Source organism: Salmo trutta, chromosome 4 (genome assembly GCF_901001165.1).
Source record: "Salmo trutta chromosome 4, fSalTru1.1, whole genome shotgun sequence".
Classification (NCBI taxonomy): Eukaryota; Metazoa; Chordata; class Actinopteri; order Salmoniformes; family Salmonidae; genus Salmo; species Salmo trutta.
The window spans coordinates 11,524,208-11,549,292 of NC_042960.1; the positions used below are offsets into that span (position 1 = coordinate 11,524,208).

At 45.0% G+C, this 25,085-nt stretch overlaps 1 protein-coding gene across 5 annotated transcripts in view; it reads left to right on the top strand.

Moving 5' to 3' along the window:
• The window catches only part of LOC115191833 (teneurin-3), a 109,708-nt gene that overhangs the window by 57,786 nt on the left and 26,837 nt on the right, over positions 1-25,085 (top strand). For 3 of the 5 annotated variants that reach the window (XM_029749781.1, XM_029749782.1, XM_029749784.1), the window contains 4 exons: positions 1,654-1,797; positions 18,093-18,342; positions 21,169-21,189; positions 23,752-23,984. In XM_029749781.1, coding sequence (XP_029605641.1) covers positions 1,654-1,797; positions 18,093-18,342; positions 21,169-21,189; positions 23,752-23,984 — 648 coding nt within the window. The remainder of the gene's footprint in view (positions 1-1,653; positions 1,798-18,092; positions 18,343-21,168; positions 21,190-23,751; positions 23,985-25,085) is intronic. The other 2 variants (XM_029749783.1, XM_029749785.1) reach the window with 1 other exon arrangement.

Sequence of the window (25,085 nt, forward strand, 5' to 3'; positions counted from 1 at the left end):
TACGAGTTAAAGGGAAATGTTCAACTTCATATTCGTCATCTCCAGCACCAACCCAACATCAACGTGCGTTCTATGTTTTGTGGGAAAAAGATAGAGGGAGATAAATGTTTCAAATGACGTCATCGGTGTGCATCGCGTGATTTTAACCAATTGCCTACTAATTGCTTACCAATTGTCTACAAATTGGTTGATGATGTCATTGGAAACACTTGTCTTCCTCTATTTTGTTACTACAAAACATGGCAACGCGCCATTTTCACATATGCTGATGTTGGGGTGGTGCCGGAGATTTTGAAATGTCCCTTTCAGGTTGATTTATCCCCAAAGGGCAGTTACTCTTGGGCATGAAAGGTGACAGGCAGACACATACTATTTCTTCAGTGACGCTATCGTACGGCGTACTCCTTTGTCCGCCTTTCCTAAGCCCGTGCGGAGCACATACATTACATTTGCCTTTTGCTTAAAGAGCTCTTTGTAAATGCCAAGGAAGCCCCTAACAGACTGCTGTCAATGAACTGACTTCACTCCGTTGTGTGGGCTGAACGGTTAAGGAAGTATTTTGGTCTAATACGGAACGTTGAGGCCTTCAGGATCGGTCTGTGTGATGTCTGTCTTCACGACGATATGCTAATGCGTTCCACACAAAACATAACTGCTGCTTTTGGTCTTCCTTCACTTTTTTTCACCGAGCTCGGCCTCTTTTTTCTTCTCTGTTATTTTTGTTCTTCCGGTGTTTTCTTTTCATGTGTGTATGATAACTCGACAACACAACAACCACCGCAGAGAGGAAGACATTGTTCTCACACACAATCACACACACACACACACACTCAGCTTTCTGAAGGTCATGGCAAAATATGTGGCTTCCTTCTAACTAAAATACAGCCGGGCGGGGCCAGCTGCTTCTGGGGAGCGTCGATGGTTGTGCTCACAATGACATCCCCAAACACTCTTGTCACCCTACACTCAAGCTGTTTCACTCTGAGTCCCTGACAGACATGCCGCGGCATGTTATTTTCAGTCCTGGGAGATTGGGGGAGGGAGGGAAAGGAAGTTGGCCAGTGTAAAACTACCCATGTTTCTCTCATATGTAAATAAATACAAAAGGACCGCCTTTACATAAACAAACTGTTAGACACTGTAGACGCTGCAGGGTTATTATTGTTGAGTCTAATGTATTCTTGCTTTGCCAGGAAGGAAGAGATAGGAGGAGGAATCGGAGGGTGTTATTAGAAATGGCCCAGCCCCAAGTCATATTGATTGATTGTGTTTTCACCTTCTAACCTTCCCTTCGTCAGCATTTGTTTTTTTCCTATTGCATTATGTTTGTCTGGTCATTTGGCCTGCGCCATTATTGCCCACTCAGAGGGGGGGTTTGTCGTAATGTGATCGGCTAGGAGTTTAAAAAGAGCTGTAAGGAGATGATTATCAAGTTTGGGAAAGTTATGTTATTACAGACTGAGTGGAGGTGTTGAGATATGATGCCAGAGATGAATTGTAATTGTGTAAGACGACTAATTAGAATCACTCGACAAAAAAAAATAATAATACCAATAACATTGTCTAGGCTTATACTTGTCGTTAGTCAGTTGGAGTCTTGTCATTAACAGTATCTGTGCTAACCCGATGCCCTCCTTCCTGTTCCTGTTGTAGTGTCGGTGGGTTTTGAGTACGAGTCGTGTCTGGACCTGATCCTATGGGAGAAGAGGACCGCCACACTGCAGGGCTATGAGCTGGACGCGTCCAACATGGGAGGCTGGACCCTGGACAAACACCATATACTGGATATCCAGAACGGTAGGAACATGACCACACACACACACACACACACACACGCTCTCTCTCTCCCTCACTCTCTCACACACAAACAAACTCACATTTACACACATGCACACAAACACACTCATCACCAAGGACTGTACATATGAATGGACAAAGCCATCAATCATGTGACAATATTCTTTCCCATGTGAAGACTCAATATCGCATTGAAGCCAAGTCAAGTCTGTTAAGATGGCGTCTCATGGAGACATAACATACGCAGTTGGAACTATTCCAGGAAGTGATGTTGCAGGCTAGCTCAGTGCTGCCCCCTCTCATCGAGTAACTCAAGTTGAAGGCTGACTGGGGTACTGCAGGCTGCCATTACTAACTAAATGATCATTATAACTTCTTCTCTGTGCGATTTTAAAATAATCAGTTCAAGGAAATATATCTGACGTATTAGCAGCAATTATTGGTACCATGATTGTTTTCTGGGGAAAAAAATTACTTACAGGAATTTTGACCACGAAGATTGACATTTTTTTCCATTCACTATAATGGAGGATCCTGTTTTATGCCAATAATGCCTGCAGTACCACGGTCGGCCTTGAACTTCCGTGGCTTCAGTGAGAGGGAGCAGTCTTTCTCCCCTGATCGTCACACACGTACAGGTTCCCCCACCACCTCTACCTCCAGCTTAATGCCTATCCTACAGCCGTAACTCTAATTCATGCCTTGTTCACCTTTACAAGCTACCTAAGTGGTCCTTCTCAACAGATTTACACAGGGCTTATCGTTATTCGCTGACATAAGCTTGTTAAACAGGAAGCTCAACAGCGCATCAATTACAGGTGCTATCTATCGTACAGACACGGTGAGGAGCTTTAACAACACTAAGTCACATCACAGTAGACAGGAATGAATCGGAGAGGGTGTGTGTGTGTGTGTGTGTGTAAGCCACAACAAGGGCTGACGGACGACGTATCATCTAACGCTCATGTTAATGTAAACACTGCTAACCAAACGAAGAGCATCATCAACTTATCTGTCAGAGTGACCTTGATGGAGAGAGAGAGGGAGATACTTCACGGGCCACCATGTCATCAACAAGACATCAGATAAGCTGTGATGTATGCCAGCCATGCCACCCTCTACCCTGACCAGTGACACGTCAACAGGAGAAACAGAGGGGGAGAGATGGCAGAGAGAGGGAGAGAGGGATGGGGAGAAGAGATGGGGTGAGACAGAGAGGGGAGTAAGGAAAGAGATGGAGGGGAAGAGGTAGAGGAGGGAGGAGAGAGTAAGTATCCCTAACACATACAGTATGTCTAAAGCCCTTAAAGAAGGTAAAAACCGGTCAGGACAGGATGTGTTCATTAGTGAATGCATAGCAAAACCCCCACACACCATCCCATTATCCTCAACCCCCCCGACCGCCAACCCTCATCCACATCCTAAAAAACAGAAACCATTAGTTGGAACGAGTGTGGGTACAGCCCGGGACGCCTCAGCTCCCCCCCCCCGGGTTTAAATCCGATAAACGACGGAAGTTTGACGTCCGTCCACTTTTCAAACTGACACGTCTGAATTGAATTAGCCCCATCGTCGAGACGACCAAACGACCATGACAGGAGTGGGAGAGATAAGATCAGCTCAGACCGGGACAGGGACGGGTGTCCGCTAGATTTGCCTGTCATAAATACCCTCCCAGACAGACTCTTAACAGAGTGGATGTCTATAACAAACACCCACATCGGATGTCCATAAGGACAGAGGGGATAATGGTGGTTCCTAGTGAAGGACCCAATCTACCAGAGTAATGAGGCTGGAGATGAGGCTGCAGTGGTGGAGACTGCTATCTGGTATCCTTGGGACGTCCATGCCCTAAACCCTAACCCTAACCGTATCCCCTACTCTAACCATAACCCTTACCTATCCTTAACCCGTACTTAACCCTAACCCTTACTTTAAACATTTTCAATTTCAATGGGGTAGGGACGTCCCAAAGATCCAACTGGGATTTTCGTGAAAAGCAGGGAATTTATTGAAAGTGTCAGGAATTTTGCAACCGTATATACAGAATATATGAATTTATCTTCATTAAAACGTTATAATCGACACTCTTTTTAATGTGACCCATGCCCCTAAACTGCTGATTAAACTAAACTTTCCTTTATAACATCTCACGTTTATAGTTGATACCAACAGAGTTAGGAAAAGGAGCTTTTATACAACTCTAACTCGTTACAACCTTGAACTTCCCGTTTCCATAACCTCTGGTACTCTCTGTAGACTTACTGTATGGAAAAGATTATCCCACTGCTATGAACAGTAGAGTAGGTTGGAAATAGTTGTAGCTATTGTAGTAGGAGCCAAAAGGCCTGCAGAATGAATGCATGGTACGGGAAGTCCTGGACTTCTAAAACGTTAGAAAAGGACCAACCGTCAACCATCAGATGACATGGTTGACATTACAGTCCTGTAGAAGACGCTCTTATTCAGTCACTCACATTCTGCACTCAGCAAACTGAAGCTGAATGACAAAATACTGTCTAAAAGTCACTTCAGTAACTAGCTGCAGCGATCAAAGCCATAGACATTATTCTGAGTATTCACAATGCTGAGAGGGAAGAAAAGGAGTAGTCTGAGAAATGACCAAAGTGTCTGATATCGAATACAGGCTATGTAGTAGTGTGAGTAAAAATCTGGCTGAAGGACATTGATGCGCTGAATCCTAATTGCTGTTAAACGCTTTCCCCTCCGTTCATTCTTTGGTTCACACACATTAACTCACAATGCTCGTAGCCCGCTACGAAACACACACCCAGCTAATGAACGTACAGTCACGTGCCCGGTTGTTTGGTTGTCGGGGGCGATCGTCGTCGGGCAGGCTCAGGTTGCCGGGGGGGGGGGGGGTTTACGGGGTCTTGCTCTTTCAGCCATCCGACTCTTTAGTGACACTAAGCCTTCTTTCAACTCTCCGGCTTAGTCTCAGCTGTCTGAAGGAATTCTGCTAGTCTTTCATCTCTCACACACACACACACACACACACACACACACACACACACACACACCCACATACACACACACACAAACACACACACACATGCACACACATGCATACACACACATGCACACACACACACATGCACACACATACGAACACCCTACACATACAGTTGGCAGTTTGACCCAGACCCAACACCCCCACTCTCCCACCCTCCTCTGGGTCCCAGTTAGTCACCCCTCTCCTTATCCCACTCTCCCCCCTTTTCCAAGACCCCCAAACACGCACATACACACACTCACCCCCCCCTCGACACACACACACCTACTACCCCAACCACCCCGTTATAACCCCATATCTCCATCTCCCTCCCTGGCCCTTTGATTTGCCCCATTACTCCATCAGCTAGCACAGAAATCATACCCCATTACTGGGGCATCTCAGCCAGCCTCCTACTCATAGGACACTGGACTTCCATTACTGCTCTGTAGCCCCAAAATGGCCGCCACAACACAGTTCCTGTGCATCAGTCCTTCAGTCAACCTACTAGGACAGGGCACTGTACTGCTCTGTTTCCCCAAAATGGCCGCCACAACACAGTTCCTGTCCTTCAGTCCTTTAGTCCACCTACTAGGACCCAGATAGGACACTGGACCTGCATTACTGCTCTACAGAGCCAAAAAGGCCGCCACAACACAGTTGTTTCGTGATATGTAACTTTTAAGTTGCATGTATTTGGAACTACCTACATTGGTCAGTCCAAAATTACTTTTGAATTCTGTCATGGAAATGTATTTCCTGTTACCAAGTCATTTACGGCTCATTTGCCTTTAGTTTTCCATGTGGACCAATTTATCTGTGAATTCTGAAAAGCTATCCATGGATTGTTCCCTAAGGTTGTGTTTTTAGGGAGTGATATTGGATCTTGTAGAATCCATTTTGTTTTCTTCCATGTGGTTATAGTGTTTTTAACTATACTGTTGTTTATGTGGTTGTAATGACAGCCTTGTCGTTGTTAGTCTCTGTCTTCTTCCCCTGGCGACAGGAAGTGTGTCACATGTCACAGTACAATGGCAGCGGACACACTACCCTTCTTCTCCTTCTTCTTTCCTTCCCTCCATCCATCCCTCCTTCATCCCTCCTTCCCAATGTCCTCTATCTGTCACCACATCCATCAAATTACCAGTCATCCCTCTCTCTAAATCCCCAGGGCTTTCACTAGCCGAGAACTTGAGCCCTCACAGCAGCGATGTGTGTGTTAGTGTGTGGGTCTCGTGCGTGTCACTGCACTACACACCCAGATCAAACACACTGACTAACAGATCCCTCTCACTGTGAGATTGCTGTCCAGATATTTATTTCCTTGAAAGATGCATTCATACGCATCAATTTATTTCAAATGCGAGCAGCTTCTAGTATTTCTCCCTCTGCAGTGATATCTGAATCAGAGCCTGTTGTGCTTTCTGGATTATATCACACATGTATGTACACACACACACACATAACACACACACACACACTCATTATGTCACCCCACACTAGATAGACATGTACGAAGTGTTGGCCAGCAGCAGTTAAGTGATAGATGACCACATCACAGCTTTCTCCTCGTAGACTATCATTACCACACATCTTTCATCAGACATCTCCTCTTACATAAGGCCGCTAGGAATCCAGGAATCTGTCAGTCCCTCGACAGTTTAGAGAGAGGGAAAAGAGAGGGAGAAGAGGGAGAAGAGGGAGGGAAGAGAGGGAGGAGAGGGAGGAGAGGGAGAAGAGAGAGATGAGAGGGAAAAGAGAGCGATGAGAGGGAAAAGAGAGGGAGAAGAGAGAGAAAAGAGAGGGAAAAAATAGGGAGAAGAGAGAGGGAGGAGAGGGAAAAGAGAGGGAGAAGAGAGAAAGAAGAGGGAAGAGGGAGGAGAGGGAGGAAAGAGAGATGAGAGGGAAAAGAGAGAGAAAAGAGAGGGAGAAGAGAGGGAGAAGAGAGGGATAAGAGGGAAAAGAGAGGGAGGAGAGGGAGACGAGAGAGAAAAGAGGGAAGAGAGGGAGGAGAGAGAGATGGGCGAGATGAAGCTACAGCTTTCGCTCCTTTTTTCCTCCGTCAGGCAGTTCCATCCTTTCAACTTCCTGTCTGCGAGCTCCAAAGCCCTGATTGGCCCTCAAACACTTCCTGTGTCGACAATGTCTTCCTTCCTGTGTCACAAACACCAGTGTGTTCTCTAAGTGGACCCACAACTTGACACTTCCCCCCCGTCTCTCTTTGACTAGTTTTTCTATCCCCCTCTTCTACCTGGCCGGCCTCTTCTCTAGTGGGTGTGCAGGTTCAGATAAGCATAGTGTTTGGCAGCCATTATTGTGTCCATCCGGCATCTGCAACCACGACAGGTCTCTCAAGGGAAGCAGTGATGTCTGTAATCTGAAAGACAGCATTCATGGACAGGGGAAAAAGAAGCACTCTACTTTCCGAGTGTGCCACTACCCAACTCTCCCCGTAGACTCCAGACATCTCTCACACAAACTCATTCTCAATATTTCATTCTCTGTCATTCCCTTTTTCCTGGTCCTGTGTGTTTTGGCAGCACACTCTCACACATAAAACCACCTAAAGGCAGTAGGAGGCAGGTGTTTTTACACACACACACACACACACACACACACACCTTCTCTCTCATAGCGTACACACACACTAACACACATATTCTCCTGTATCCTCGTACCAATCGTCTCGTCTCTGATTGGTTGGGAGCGTGTAATGTGGTGATGGAAGAACCTGGAGTGGTGAAACCCTGTGATGTCTCCCCTCCTTCCTCTGGGCCTGTCTCCCCCCTTTCTCTCCTCTCCCCACTCTTTCTCTCTCGCCTCTCCTCACTCTCTCTATCTCCTCCTCTCTCTGTCTCTCTCTCCTCCTTTCATCTCTCCTTATCAGGCCTATTCAGAGGCCTGTGGTGCTGTAGCTCCAGCAGCCAGCTCAGCAGGTGGGCCTCACTACCCACAATCCCACTGGAGTCCTTGGCACCTGGGGAAGCCGGGGTGCCTCGTTCTCATTCCCCCATTTTAAACTCTCCCTCTCTCTCCCTGCCCCTTTCCTTGGCCACGTCATTTATTGTAGTGTCTCACTTTGGGGAGCTGTTATTGCTTTCCAATTCTTCTGAGTTGAAAATCCGACAAAAAAATGGTTGTGTTGACGTCAGAAGAGCTGGAGACAGTCAAACTCTTTCAGAGACCAAGCAAGCACCATAGGGAAGCTCTTGTAGCCATTACCTAGATTAAGCTCTTATAGCCATTACCTAGATTAAGTTCTTATATCCATTACCTAGATTAAGTTCTTATAACCATTACCTAGATTAAGCTCTTATTGATATTACCTTGATTAAACTCTTATAACCATTACCTAGATTAAGCTCTTATTGACATGACCTTGATTAAACTCTTATAACCATTACCTAGATTAAGTTTTTATAGCCATTATCTAGACTAATCTTTTATAGCCATGACTTGGATTAAATTCTTATAGCCATTACGTAGATTACATTTTTCTAGCCATCATCTAGATTAATTTGTATAGCCATTACCTAGATTAAGCTATTATAGCCATTACCTAGATCATGTTTTTATAGCCATTATCTAGATTAAGCTCTTATATCCATTATCTAGATTAAGCTCTTATAGCCATTACCTAGATTAAGTTCTTATAGCATTACCTAGATTAAGCTCTTATTGATATTATCTTGATTAAGCTCTTCTAGCCATTACCTAGATTAAGCTCTTATAGCCATTACCTAGATCATGTTTTTATAGCCATTATCTAGATTAAGCTCTTATATCCATTATCTAGATTAAGCTCTTATATCCATTATCTAGATTAAGCTCTTATAGCCATTACCTAGATTAAGTTCTTATAGCCATTACCTAGATTAAGCTCTTATAGCCATTACCTAGATTAAGTTCTTATAGCATTACCTAGATTAAGCTCTTATAGCATTACCTAGATTAAGCTCTTATAGCCATTACCTAGATTAAGCTCTTATAGCCATTACCTAGATTAAGCTTTTATAGCCATTACCTAGATTAAGTTTTTATAGACATTACCTAGATTAAGTTTTTATAGCTATTACCTAGTTTAAACTCTTATAGCCATTACCTGGATTAAGCTCATATAGCCATTACCTAGACATAGCATGAAATACCAACCGACAAAGGTGTTTAGCACAGAAAGACAGGCGGGAGAAGCAGTGACAGGTTCAGAAGGATTATTATGAGAAATAGATTTTGGTTAATGACTATTGACCGGCACTGTACCGGATTGTAAAATAATCACACACATTTTGTTCCACGCTAAAACACACGCTAAAACACACATGGGTTGCAGTTTATTTAAATGAAATCGATAGAAAGGAAGAATTCTCGATCTACACACACAAACACACACATACAGTACAACACACACACGCTACACACCACAGCACCTGGCCACAGTGGTGTTTTCCCTGGTAGGACAGTCCAGGGCCTGACTAATTGAGTCGTTTTCCTACCCAGGACCCTGTTCATTTGTTATTGTTGATTTCCCCTCACACACCAGAGTCCCAAAACTTTCCCCTCACACACACATGCACCTAATGCTTTCCCGCTAGAGAGGAATATAGTGGTGAAGGGTGACTAGGGCAGAAATTCCACCTGAGAGTTGTGTGTGTGTGTGTGTGTGTGTGTGTGTGTGTGTGTGTGTGTGTGTGTGTGGGGAAGGAAACAGGCCATCCATCCCATTTCCTATATGTACCTTTCTGACCATTGATATTTCAGTTGGTGTGACTATTCCATAATAAATTGCTAAATGAATGCATTTATAGCATTCAAATAGGTCATCAGAAACCTCAGGACACCAAATGTAACTTGTAATCAGCCAGAAAATGTATTGATTGATCAGAATCGCGTAGACAAAATACTAAAATAAGATGATAGTGTACTTTCTGACTGTAAGACAACAGCCTAGCTGGCCCATCCAAACTACACTTGAACTATATTGAAACTAATTTCACCCATCTAATAATAGATGTGGCCTAAAGACTATACTAAATTGACAATAGTCTGTAGGGTGAAAATATGATCAATTGCATTGACAAAGAAGGGAACGGAGATGATCAAATAGCACTTCTCCCATATCAGCCTACAGAGTTTCATGCAGGCCAGAAGTTAAAATTCCTATACCCTATCAGAAAGAGCACATTCCAAGGTTTCTAATGAAGCTATTTTCGCCAAACAACTCTACAAATTGTGCAGATGGTCTCTCTTTCAAAATAAAACTTTTTCCTAGAATAACTGCAGCTCCACCTGCCCGTCTTCCTCATTTTGAGTACTGGTGACAATCTGCAAAAGCCATTTGGGCTATTTTTGTAATATTCCATTATATTCTTACTGTGAAATATATGTGTGTTGACTGTGGTAGGGCAGGGCCTGTGATGCTTGCTAAACTAACATGTTGATTTCATTGGCATCATTAGCAGCCATAGCCTACTAAGCACAGATAAATACAACTCAAAACATGCTATTCTGTTCTTTTAAATAAATTGTCTCGTATAATGTTTTTTATGACCTTCCTAAACTAAATATGAATGGATTTCTTTGTGATTGTTTATATTAAATGGATTTATTAGACTGGCGTCTATTGATAGGCTACTGGTCGAGGCCAGGCTATGCTAATGTTAAGTATGTGTACGGTCATTTTGACCCAAGTGGCGCTTTGAGGATGAAATGCCCCAAAACTTGTTTTATTATATTTATCTCAAGGTATTGCTAGAGTTTAAAATACACATATTTAGGAAAAGGTGGGTTTGAGGTTTTTAATGAAATGAAGTTATTGAAAATGGCCAGATTGACCGTCTTGGCTGTTCTATTGTTAACGGCTCAACAGAAGGGCTTCAAGGTCAACGTCAAGGTCAGCACCACACAGAGCCATGGCTGGACATGGAATAGAATCAGAATAGAACAGAATAGAACTCTAGTGAGGATGGACATTTCCCTTAGTAATGATAATTATTATTCAATAACGTCACACACACAGACATCATGGACAATGCACTGTAGTATTCAGGAAGATAATACTTTCCCAATCATTTTACATTTACAATCAACCCAAAACATTGATGTTATGGTCTTCCATTTAACTACGATGTCAGCTTCCGTATTGTAGATATTCAGAACGGGCCGGGTTCCAGTTCTAATCTCCATTACGGCGCATTATGCTGATTTTCTCTGACACGCCCCAAGACGGTTATCCTCTCGCTTTCTCTCCGTCTCAATAATGGAAAATGTGTACAAGCATATTTTATCGTCTCTACTCATTCGCGCTCAGACGCACACAAGCACACACACTCGTTCATAACGCACGCATTCAGGCAGAACCAGAGGATTACGTTAACCCCTTGTTACCCTGACGGTGTAATACACCATACAGACCTATTGCATTGTTACACTAATGTGACCATGTCTGTGGTTCCTAAGGGAGGAGTTACTGTTCATGTCCATTAGGGACGCACCCCATGTTCCCAATTACTCTGATATAGCAGTTCAACTCCTACAGAACATCTCTCAGAGGAGACTAAACCATATGTATGCAGCAGGTGGGGATTGCTACCTGTATTAATATATGGTGTAGCATATGTGTATGCTCTCTCAGCCCCATCCGTCTTTGTTTGGCCACTCCAGCACACACACACACACACACACTATCCAAACCGCTTCACAGCCCCAATCACCCAATCACATCAGCCTTTGAAACAGGCACGGCGCTGAGCCGCCCGCTCTGCTATAGCTAACGCCAGCTCCACTCAGCAGGATCCATCACAGCCGCAACTGCTATCGCTAACCGCTAACTCCGCTCAATCAGCTAATCGATGAAAACTCCTGATGATCAGAGGGCGCTAGGCTAATGAGCTATTTGAGATTTAGTGGGTTCAGCTGGGGGTTCGGTGCTTGGCTACGGTTGGTCAGGGGTTCTGGCTGGCGGTGCGGACCCTCGTTGTGCAGGGGCTCACTCACAGAGGGGTTTCTCTCTAAGATGGCGTCATTCGTCTAGCGGTTAATAAACCTACAGTAGCAAGCGGCAAAGCGGCTGCGCAGAATTCCAACATGTTGCCCGACGTGAATAATTTAAGGCACACAGCGTGAAGCCATCCTTTGAAGTACTTTCTTTGAAGCAAAAGCCCCCCTTTTTCCTCCTCTCTTCTTCTCCATCCATCCCTCTCTTCATCTCTTCCTCTTCCCCCTCTTCATCCAAAATAACTACACCAAGACTTGGTCCTGTTTGCACTGCCTTTGGTATCCCAGTGGAATAACTTTGGTGACGCTGCTTTTAGTAGTTCTCTCTCTCTCTCTCTCTCTCTCTCTCTCTCTCTCTCTCTCTGTCCTCTGAGTTCTGCTAAAGAGCGAGAGAAAAAAGGAGGAATGAGAAAGGAGGGACGAGACTGGTGTGGTTTGGCTGGGCGGTCGGGAGGAAGAGGAAATAATGACATGCAGTTTTGACGGAGGCTGTGGTTGAGGCGTAATTGCGAGCTCTGAAGATGACAGCAGTTTTGGGAGTTGTTGTTATTTCTGAATGACCCAAATGACCTACCCGACCATACATCCATCCCTTATTTCTCTCTCTCTCTCTCTCTCTCTCTCTCTCTCTCTCTCTCTCTCTCTCTCTCTCTCTCTCTCTCTCTCTCTCGCTCTCGCTCGCTCTCGCTCGCTCGCTATTTCTTCACTCTCTCTCCCTTTCTCTCCACTGGCAGCCCTTGAAAGATTGTTTTTTTAGCTATACTGAACAAAAATATAAGCAGTTCGTGACGTAAACCGGTGCGCCTGGCACCTACTACCATACCCCGTTCAAAGGTACTTCAATCTTTTGTCTTGCCCATTCACCGTCTGATTGGCACACATACTCGATTCACCTGGATTCACCTGGTCAGTCTATTTTAATGGAATGAGCAGGTGTCCTTAATGTTTTGTACACCAACTGCTACATAAAATAAGAAATTCATTTCTATATGCAGCAATAACTAAACATCCATCCAGTATCCTAGCTTTTATTCGTACTTGTCCTTTCCCTACCTTTGCTGCAGTTATGAATGCGATATGCTTGAGAATCGATACAATACTACTTGAAAGAATCAAGGCAATACCAGCAATAGCTGCCTATGTTGTACAGCCAGCCAACCACTCTATCCTGAGACTGTGAAGGGAGCTCGAGGACCTTAACGTAGGTGTTTGAGTGTGTACATTACCTCGGTGTATTGTACACTGTGTCCATGCACTTTATGTACTTTCATGTTTGTTGTCTGTGCATAAAGTCACGTTTTCCCTCCGTCAGACATTCTTTATTCTACTTCATATCGCTCGGGCCACGCCACAAAACGTCTGCGCTACCATCTTTAAATGGCGTCCGTTTGCCGTCCGTGATTCCCTCCGACCCCTGGTCTCTCTCCCGGTGTCCTTGATCCAACCAGAGCCATGAAATAAAGATCAAAGGCTTCTCCTCTGCCTCTCTCTCCGCCCGCTCTCCCCCTCTACTCCACACCTTGCTGCCTCGTACACGCACCACGCCTCGCTCCAGCACAGATAAAACACCCCCTGTGAGTTGATGGACAAGTCCAGTCTGTTTGATCCACTGTTAGGCCTCGTCAGCAGCACCCTGTTATGGTGAAGGGGTGCGAATCATAAAGAAACTGAGGAAAGTAACAAAGTCAAAACGAGACTACATGTTGTAAAACTTGTTCTTTATTTTGTACTTATCAGACCACTAGGCTTATATTTAGTTTTTTCTAAAGCCTAAAACTACCCCCTGGCTGTAGGCTACCCAATGAACTGACACACTGCCTCTAGCATTAGTTCCTGTTGTTATTAGCCAAGCGATTACCAGAACACCATGTGTGCCGCCCAAGCCCTCTCCCCTCCATCACCATATCCTCAGGCCTGATATTAAACCCCAGTGTTTTGGATCAAACTGAAAACACAACCCCACTGGCTACATCACACAACCCAAAATCCACAAAGCAGCACCCTCGGCCACTTTCTCTTCCCGTCTCTCTCTATCTCTCATTCTATCTTGCTCTCATTCAGCCTACCGTGGATCCCCCACAGCCAATCAGAAACTGTTCCTGTCATGCGCCAGCCAATCAGTGCCAGTCTCTGGGCAGGGGTGGGCAGAGTGGGCCAGGGCCTGTGGGTAGTGGTACAGGGTGTGTGTTTGTTCCAATGTCCCTCAGGAGACGGTTCATGGCAGAGCACAGAGGTAAGCTCCGTACATCCTGGGGGGAGCTTAGTATAACAACATTCCTTTATATCCCCACAATATTCCCAAAACATCCCCATATATCCCCACAATATTCCCAAAACATCACCATATATCCCCACAATATTCCCAAAACATCCTCATATATCCCCACAATATTCCCAAAGCATCCCCATATATTCCCAAAACATCCTCATATATCCCCACAATATTCCCAAAACATCCTCATATATCCCCACAATATTCCCAAAACATCCTCATATATCCCCACAATATTCCCAAAACATCCTCATATATCCCCACAATATTCCCAAAGCATCCCCATATATTCCCAAAACATCCCCATATATTCCCAAAACATCCTCATATATCCCCACAATATTCCCAAAACATCCTCATATATCCCCACAATATTCCCAAAGCATCCCCATATATTCCCAAAACATCCCCATATATTCCCAAAACATCCTCATATATCCCCACAATATTCCCAAAACATCCCCATATATTCCCACAATATTCCCAAAACATCCCCATATATTCCCAAAACATCCTCATATATCCCCACAATATTCCCAAAACATCCTCATATATCCCCACAATATTCCCAAAACATCCTCATATATTCCCAAAGCATCCCCATATATTCCCAAAACATCCCCACAATATTCCCAAAGCATCCCCATATATTCCCAAAACATTTCAATAGTGTTCATTTCATTTCTATAGTATATTCAGTGCTTTTAGTGGAAAGAAAAAGCTGCCAAAAATAATTTTAGGCGCCAGCACTCATTTTAATTTTACTATACCAGGGTTGATATTTTAGAGCGAATGTTCAGTAAGAAATTTGAGGTGCCCATTACTGGCCCAATTCATGCACTAAGTATATGGAGCAGAAAGGAACCTGAGACAGGGACAATGTCAAGGCACCAGGCCTGAGAGAATAGAATGATTGATTAACCGGCTGCAATTGTATTGATTTGGTAGCTATTTCCTTTACTGCCGGAGGGAAATAATTGATGATAATGAGAGCAGTAATTAAAAAGTTCTGTATTCGCAAAGATAAATACATTGTTGAGGAAGCTATTGATATGGATGATGATAACACTGATGATACTGTACTTTGTAATTATTATAATATTATTTCAGTTATAAATATAATGTAATATTATATATTAAATACAATATTATAGTATGATTTAAAAGTATTTCATGTCATTTTTAAAATAATGATGTATTGAATAAATACAATATTATTTAATCATTATTATTATCATAAGTATTACAATAAGTATAGCTAGTAATCAGAACAATATGAATGTTATAATTTTGTATGTAGTGTTTTTATCACATTACTAAGAGTGTTATTACTTTATCATATTTAAGTTATGTCTCTATGAATATGCAGACAATTAAGTAGCTGTAATTATTATTTTAATTGTCCGCCATTTTTATTGTTAGCTACAAAAGTAATGACTTCATTTTTTTTTTAAATTGCGATATTCTATCTACATATTAAGTATTTGTATCTTTTTAGTTTTAATATACAGATAGTTGTATTTATTGATAGAGGCTATTTCAGAATAGCAGTGTTTTGAAGTACTGCACTTTATACTAGGTGCAGAGGGTTTTTACATATTTGTTGCTTTGAAAACTACACATACGGCTGATCCCATTTAACTCCTTTGTCTTTAAACTGTTTTTTCAAATCAGCACCCAGTTGTGTGTTGCTGGTGGGGGAGGCTTTATGTTCTTAAATGTGTGGTGACACACATGCATCTTTCCATCTCCCACGCTGTGTGATCCTATGAAACCCTTTTGAGAAAGTGAGAGAACGAGAGCGAACGAGAGAGAGAATATCTATTTCACTTGCTTTGGCAATGGAAACATACTGTATGTTTCCCATGTCAATAAGGCCCTTTGAATTGAATTGAATTGAAAGAGAGAGAGGTGCAATGCCCCACACCAATAACACCCTCATCACCCCAGCCCTAACCCCCATCCCCAGCCTCATACACCAGCCCTAACCCCCATCCCCAGCATCATACCTCAGCCCTAACCCCCATCTCCAGCATCATACACCAGCCCTAACCCCCATCCCCAGCATCATCACCCCAGCCCTAACCCCCATCCCCAGCCTCATACACCAGCCCTAACCCCCATCCCCAGCATCATACCCCAGCCCTAACCCCCATCCCCAGCATCATACACCAGCCCTAACCCCCATCCCCAGCATCATCACCCCAGCCCTAACCCCCATCCCCAGCATCATACACCAGCCCTAACCCCCATCCCCAGCATCATACACCAGCCCTAACCCCCGTCCCCAGCATCATACACCAGCCCTAACCCCCGTCCCCACCCAGCATCATACACCAGCCCTAACCCCCGTCCCCAGCATCATACACCAGCCCTAACCCCCATCCCCAGCATCATACACCAGCCCTAACCCCCATCCCCAGCATCATAAACCAGCCCTAACCCCCATCCCCAGCATCATACACCAGCCCTAACTCCCAGCCCCAGCATCATACACCAGCCCTAACCCCCAGCCCCAGCCTCATACACCAGCCCTAACCCCCAGCCCCAGCCTCATACATCAGCCCTAACCCCCAGCCCCAGCATCATACACCAGCCCTAACCCCCAGCACCATACACCAGTCCTAACCCCCAGCCCCAGCCTCATACACCAGCCCTAACCCCCATCCCCAGCATCATACACCAGCCCTAACCCCCATCCCCAGCATCATACACCAGCCCTAACCCCCATCCCCAGCATCATACACCAGCCCTAACCCCCGTCCCCAGCATCATACACCAGCCCTAACCCCCAGCCCCAGCATCATACACCAGCACTAACCCCCAGCACCATACACCAGCCCTAACCCCCAGCCCCAGCACCATACACCAGCCCTAACCCCCATCCCCAGCACCATACACCAGCACTAACCCCCAGCACCATACACCAGCCCTAACCCCCAGCCCCAGCACCATACACCAGCCCTAACCCCCATCCCCAGCATCATACACCAGCACTAACCCCCAGCACCATACACCAGCCCTAACACCATACACCAGCACTAACACCATTTATCAATTCCAAACGACCACCATTACCAGATAAAATCCTGCCCTCAGTCCCAGCATCACGTAAATGAACATTCCAATGATCAAAAGCCCGTAATCATGACAACAGGAGCAGCTGTGGTATCAACCCATTTAAACCCTGCTACGTTTCCTTCAGATCACATTCTCACAGAGGTGAAAATCCTCTGAGAAATAAAATATTCAAAGCCTGTATTAATTACACATTTTTGGGGAAATGCTAATGCTGTGTGTGTGTGTGTGTGTGTGTGTGTGTGTGTGTGTGTGTGTGTGTGTGTGTGTATGTATGTGTATGTGTGTGTGTGTGTGTGTGTGTGTGTGTGTGTGTGTATGTATGTGTGTATGTGTGTGTGTGTGTGTGTGTGTGTGTGTGTGTGTGTGTGTGGCGTTTAATTCTGCGAGAAGCGTGAATATTATTTTCGGGGGTCTAATTTTAAAGCTGTTTACTTCCTGGCTGCATAGCTGGTTAGCCTTGGGACAAGGATTAACAGGAAGTGGTGTTGAGTTAAAAATGAAAAACAACATTTTGAATTTGTTCTATGAAAGAGAGAGTGAGGAGAGTTTGTAACGCTTTGATTTGATTTTCCTGCGGTGATCATCTGGTCAAGTGAAACTCTTGGGCACTACTGGCCATTCACAGTGTTACGTTGATCCCTCAGCCACGTTTGCCACAAGCCAAATCAGATTCCCTCTACATATAAGCTGTTATTTGCAGTTTAAATATGCGCCACCTCCATTTTTGTCATTTCCTACAAAGTTCATAACATGGAAGTTCAGGAATTACACAAATGTACAAAAGGATACGTGTATAAGCTTTATCCAACAACAGCAATTCGCTTATTTTTCGGCAATCTTCAACTCATCACAATGACACACGACTTTGACACAGCAACTAATCTTCCTCTCCATCTCCCACCCTTCCTCCCCCTCCCTCCCTCTCCCCCCATCCAGGCATCCTGTACAAGGGCAATGGTGAGAACGTGTTCATCTCCCAGCAGCCCCCAGTGATCAGCAGCATCATGGGTAACGGCCGGCGCCGCAGCATCTCGTGCCCCAGCTGTAACGGCCAGGCGGAGGGCAACAAGCTGCTGGCCCCCGTGGCGCTGGCCTGTGGCGCCGACGGGAGCCTCTTCGTCGGGGACTTCAACTACATCAGACGGATCTTCCCCTCTGGGAACGTCACCAGTGTGATGGAGCTCAGGTAAGCATGGAGAGAGGGGAAAACCAGACTATATGTTGTACTTTTCTTTTAGTCTGAATCAGGTAAGCATGGAGAGAGGGGAAAACCAGACTATTTGTTGTACTTTTCTTTTAGTCTGAATCAGGTAAGCATGGAGAGAGGGGAAAACCAGACTATATGTTGTACTTTTCTTTTAGTCTGAATCAGGTAAGCATGGAGAGAGGGGAAAACCAGACTATATGTTGTACTTTTCTTTTAGTCTGAATCAGGTAAGCATGGAGAGAGGGGAAAACCAGACTATATGTTGTACTTTTCTTTTAGTCTTAATCAGGTAAGCATGGAGAGAGGGGAAAACCAGACTATTTGTTGTACTTTTCTTTCAGTCAATCAAACCGTTGTTGATGATACCGTTTATTTCTTGAAGATGGTTTTACTTTTGCAATGTTCTTGATCTGTGGTTGTTTTACCTACTTCTGATGAATGACTAACATGCATTTGTAGAGAAAGAGGGATGGACGGATAGATAGAGGGAGGGAGGGAGGGTGCCGTTGGGTGGATGGTGGGTTGGGTGGGTGGGTGGATGGGTGGATGGGTGGGTGGGTGGGTGGGTGGATGGGTGGATGGGTGGGTGGGTGGGTGGGTGGGTGGATGGATGGATGGGTGGGTGGGTGGGTTGGGTCGGGTCGATGGATGGATTGAAGGGGTGGAGCTCAGGTTGCCAGGCCCTTAAACAATGGTTTGGGGAAGGGAGATGGACAGGAGAATTCAGTGATGGATGGCTGGATGACATAAGAGCTGCCCCCTGATACACACACATTGATTTGTTTCAGTAAAAATGCAATTTCACACTCACTACATGTGGAGTGTGATCAGTCTTATCTGGTCATTGACAATGATGAGATACAGAGATGTTATGGAAGGGACACACACACACACACACACACACACACACACACACACAGCCTCTCCTCTAACCTGGTCTGTAGGACATTTTAGCCCTGTTATGAACACTCACTGCTCATAAATTGCCTTCTCACATTTTCCCCTGATGAAATATATCCTCTGTCTCTCTCACTCTCTCAATCTCTCTCTAATTCAAATTGAAATTGAGACTTTATTGGCATGAAATACAATTTGTTGATATTGCCAAAGCAGTATAGTGGTAGGCTACAGCGTTTCAGTAAATACAGTACAATGCAATGAGGATAATGAAATACAGTTCATTTCAATAGTAATAATAATAATAGTACATATAATCATGTATACAAGTACAACACTAGTGCTCTCTCACTCTCTCTCTCTCACTCACTCACTCACTCACTCTCTCTCTGTCTCTCTGTCTCTCTCTGTCTCTCTCTCTCTCTGTCTCTGTCTCTCTCTCAGCACACAGTAATGCACCCATGCTTAACTCAATTTCATTATTGGCTTGGTGGATAATGCCCAGTCCTGTAAATTAAATTTACTAATTAGAAAAAGAGAGAGAAAACGTGTGTGTGTGTGTGCTCGCGCGTGCTTGTGCACATGTGTATTATAAATGAAAAGTCACTCCGCAGCGTTGCCATATACAGTAATACCAGCCTCCTGGCTAGTCACCGGAGGTGCTAACGCTGTTGTTAAGGCCCTGCCTCTTCATTGTCTGGAACACAATCAATAGGCCATTATGAGCCTGTTACCCTGGAGCGCTAATGCTAGCTCCCAGGTGAATCATTCATGGTTTCCTTCTCTCTGGTTAAGACTTGTGGCAGGAGGGGGAAACTGCTGCTTAGACCTGCCACGACTCAACAACTGTGACGGCTGTGTGTTTGTCTGGGGGGGTCTAACTCTCTGCCTGACTGTATATATGTACTGTCTGTGTGTGTGTGTGTGTGTGTGTGTGTGTGTGTGTGTGTGTGTGTGTGTGTGTGTGTGTGTGTGTGTGTGTGTGTGTGTGTGCAAACATCTCTCTTCCTTTGTATCCATGGCAGGACCTGTGTCTCTTTCTGTGTGTTCTCCATCCTGACTAACCAACACTCTTCTGTTATCTCTCTCTTTCTGTGTGTTCTCCACCCTGACTAACCAACACTCTTCTGTTATCTCTCTCTTTCTGTGTGTTCTCCATCCTGACTAACCAACACTCTTCTGTTAACTCTCTCTTTCTGTGTGTTCTCTACCCTGACTAACCAACACTTCTGTTAACTCTCTCTTTCTGTGTGTTCTCCACCCTGACTAACCAACACTCTTCTGTTAACTCTCTCTTTCTGTGTGTTCTCCATCCTGACTAACCAACACTCTTCTGTTAACTCTCTCTTTCTGTGTGTTCTCCACCCTGACTAACCAACACTCTTCTGTTATCTCTCTCTTTCTGTGTTCTCCACCCTGACTAACCAACACTCTTCTGTTAACTCTCTCTTTCTGTGTGTTCTCCACCCTGACTAACCAACACTCTTCTGTTAACTCTCTCTTTCTGTGTGTTCTCCACCCTGACTAACCAACACTCTTCTGTTAACTCTCTCTTTCTGTGTGTTCTCCACCCTGACTAACCAACACTCTTCTGTTATCTCTCTCTTTCTGTGTGTTCTCCACCCTGACTAACCAACACTCTTCTGTTATCTCTCTCTTTCTGTGTGTTCTCCACCCTGACTAACCAACACTCTTCTGTTATCTCTCTCTTTCTGTGTGTTCTCCACCCTGACTAACCAACACTCTTCTGTTATCTCTCTTTTTCTGTGTGTTCTCCACCCTGACTAACCAACACTCTTCTGTTATCTCTCTCTTTCTGTGTGTTCTCTACCCTGACTAACCAACACTCTTCTGTTATCTCTCTTTTTTCTTCTCTTTCTTGTTCCCTTCTGCTTCCGCTCCTCTAAGAAATAAAGATTTCAGACATAGGTAAGCTTCAGTAACAATATAACCATGTACCACAGATCCATACCAGTCTTGTTTCCCCCTCTCTCTTTCTGTCCCCTGTGTAAACCCTAGTGGCAGCTTGTCCATAGAATACAGTCGCTCTCTTTACATAAAGGCTTTGGAGGGATTTCAGAATCATTCTAGCGGATTGGCTGACATCAGCTCTCGGCGAATCTGACTCCTTTATCTGCCTACAAACCCGCTGGAACCATCCAGAACCCCCATGTCATTTGTGAAGAACATTGTAAAAGACAACTTAACACTTTTATAAAACCGCTAACTAACAACAACAACATTTTGAGGGGTCTGTTTTCAACTCAACACTTCTGTATTGTACGGTTGGGGCCCTTTGACCAAGAGGAGTGAGGACAAGACGTGGGGTCAAGTCTAGATGGAGAGGAGAGGAAGAACTACGGTGGTGCTCAGAGGAGAGAGAAGAGGAGAGGTGCTCTCTCTGTGTTCCTGACTAGCGTTGGTTTGCGCTAAATCAGGCCTATTCTTCATACGTCAGACGGCATGTGCTGTGCTGTCATCATAGGCTGATGGGGCCCCCACAGCAAGGAGAAAGAGAGGGATACCTCTGAGGAGGAGAAGAAGAAATGGAGGAGGCGCCTTTCTATAAAGAGGAGAGGAGTGGGATATCTGGACAATGATCAGAGGAGATGAAGAACATTCCTTCATGATGATAATGTAGCCATGGGGAATAACTGTGACTGGGAATATAGTTTCAGTAATGGTGAAAATAGAAAGTCATGGAAAATAGAAAGTAACAGTAGTGGTGAAAATAGAAACGCGTCCCCAGCCCGCTCTTTCATTCCTCAATACTTCAGGGTAACAATAATAATGTTCCATTATGAATTAATGGTGATGAATTAATAACCATTTTGGGGTCATTCATTTGCGAGGCGTCCTAATGCATCACAGAGACTCCTTTAGTGTCAGACGCATTCATCCTAGTCGCTCACACGCACACACGCATACACACACGGTACACATACATACACACACACACACACACACACACACACGGTACACATATACACACACACACAGACGTCTCGCTACGTTTTTGAGTGTCGTTAAGACTAGCGTTATTGCCCCCCTTGTTCCGCCAAGCTTTGTAAACTGAAGGAGTGTCCACACACACACTCACTCACACACACACACACTCACATGAGCACATACATTTTTTATCATTCAATGTTTGTCTTTTGAGGCGCAGCTTCTTATTATCTGTGTTTGCCTCTGTGTTTGCCTCTGTGTTTGCCTCTGTGTTTGCCTCTGTGTAAATCCTCCTTGTCTTTAGCCCTCAGCGTCAAAGAAACACCTGCCTCTTGTCATATTTGTTAAAGAAATGTAAAGATTCACCTCAATATGAGGGAGGGGGTGTCTGTCTCCCTGATTTTTTACTCCTGCTCGAAGCGACACTCTTTCATAACCGTTCTCGCTCTGACTGAGGAATCACTGACGTCAGATTCATATTCAAAGCGACGCTTCTCTTAGCTACTTCCCAGAATGTTTCCTGTCTCCTTTTACCTGGAAGTGAAGTGGGCGCTAGGAGAACAGCGGAGTGTCAGTGAGAGCAAAGTGCAAAGACAGTCAAATGCTCCAAAAGTAGATTTTCCTCCAATGTAAAAAACAATAAGTAAAAAATGTTTTTCTTCTGTTTATCTCGGATCCCCTGGGCTGAAGTCTGAAGTACACATGTTTTTCCCCTGAATAAACCAGACATATTGCTCTCTCTCTCTCGCTCTCTCAATTAAATTTTCAATTCAAAGGGCTTTATTGGCATGGGAAACATATGTTAACATTGCCAAAGCAAGTGAAATCGATAGTAAACAAAAGTGAAATTAACAATAAAAATTGAACAGTAAACATTACACTCACAAAAGTTCCAAAAGAATAATGACATTACAAATGTCATATTATGTTTATATACAGTGTCTCTCTCTGTATCTCTCATTCTCTCTCCCTCTCTCTATCTCTCTAGTGATGTGTGTGTCATTAGAAACCGCCGGCCTGTCTTTGGCGTGAGGTGTCTGGGTCCTTCCCCCTATTTTAAGCCGTCCTAATTGACGCCCGTTGATCAGTTGTTGACTTTCATCAACCGCTACGGCAACCGTCGGCGCCCAGCTCACCAAGCAGCCGATGATGGAGCGAATGTGACAGGTTACTGGGCATCATTAGGAGCGCGTCAGACGATAGTGATCGGCAGTCGCATCGCGTTAGGTTCACCCCGGCTGAGGCCATATGCCACTGTGGAACCGCGTGCCCCCTCCTCTAACACCTCTAGTATGATGTGTCACAGACACAAAATGGACGCTGCCCTCTCATCTTCCCTCTGGTCTCTCACAACACGAATGCAGCAGCCTGATCCCCCTCTGTCATTTTCAGTGTCCTTTTGCGTTCGTTTGTTTAACTTCCTTGTCGGGTGGAACGGTATCTTTACGTGAAGTGTGGATGTCAAGTTGTAGTGTGAGTTCTGTGGTGTCACTATTTCACTGTCCCTGACTGTCGCCTCTTCCTCCGCTTTGGTTTCCGTAGCAACAACCCGGCCCACCGGTACTACCTGGCGACGGACCCGGTTACGGGGCAGCTGTACGTGTCAGACACCAACTCCCGCCGTATCTACCGCCCCAAGGTCCTGACGGGCACCAAGGAGCTGATCCAGAACGGAGAGGTGGTGGCGGGTACCGGAGAGCAATGTCCCCCCTTCGACGAGGCACGCTGCGGGGACGGGGGCAAGGCCACAGAGGCCCTCCTCATGGGACCCAAAGGTAGGGTGACAGAGGAATAAGCACACACTCACACACACACACACACACTGCCACATGCTGAAAATTGGTACAGACAAAATGATTGACATAATACATTCACAGAGAAACACACAACTACACAGGACATTGGTGCAGACACCAACAAAAACGCACACACACACACACACACACACACACACACAGACACACATATTATATGGTCTGGCATATAATTCATGCACAGTTCCCTGTAGAGAAAAACAGACCAACTCTTGGTAAAAGGCACTCTTCCCCCGCAAGCTTCCGTCCCCATTATACTTCCATTATGCTACCGTTATGCTACCGTTATGCTACCGTTATGCTACCGTTATGCTACCGTTATGCTACCATTATGCTACCGTTATGCTACCGTTATGCTACCATTATGCTACCGTTATGCTACCGTTATGCTACCGTTATGCTACCGTTATGCTACCGTTATGCTACCGTTATGCTACCATGGCATTAGAACACAACCACACAGACTCAGACTGACAGAAACTTCCCACATACGGTTGGACTGTAGCATCGCTTAGTATGGCCTCAAACACTCCGCTTCAGACAATCTGTCAGTCTGTCTGTCCCGCCGCACCAGCCGGCCCCCATAAAACCTGTCTGTAACCCACAGGTGTGACTATCTCACACACACACACACACCGGCGGTAATGAGGTGAGAGGTGACTGAGCAGTAGCTGGGAGATTTTGGCAGGCACAAGCTTTTAGTCTAGATTTTAATGGAGAGACACACATGCATACATTATCTCTCTCACACACACACACACACACACACACACACACAGCTGCCTGTTAAACCGCAGTTAGAGAGCGAGTCGGAAGACCATTAGGAGGGCGGGAACGTGTGAGAGAGGGAAAGAGAGAGTAGAGAAATGCAAATAAATGTTAGCGAGCCGTCGCTAGCAGCAGATGGCTTAGAGAGAGGGATGGAGAGAGCGAGAGTGTTTTCATTTCCAACATGCCGCCTCTCAGCCTTGCCACTCCTCTCCTATTCTCCCTTCTTTTCAACCCACCCTCTCCACTCAGCATCTCTTATCGCCTCCTCCCTCTCTTCTCTCCTCCTCTCTC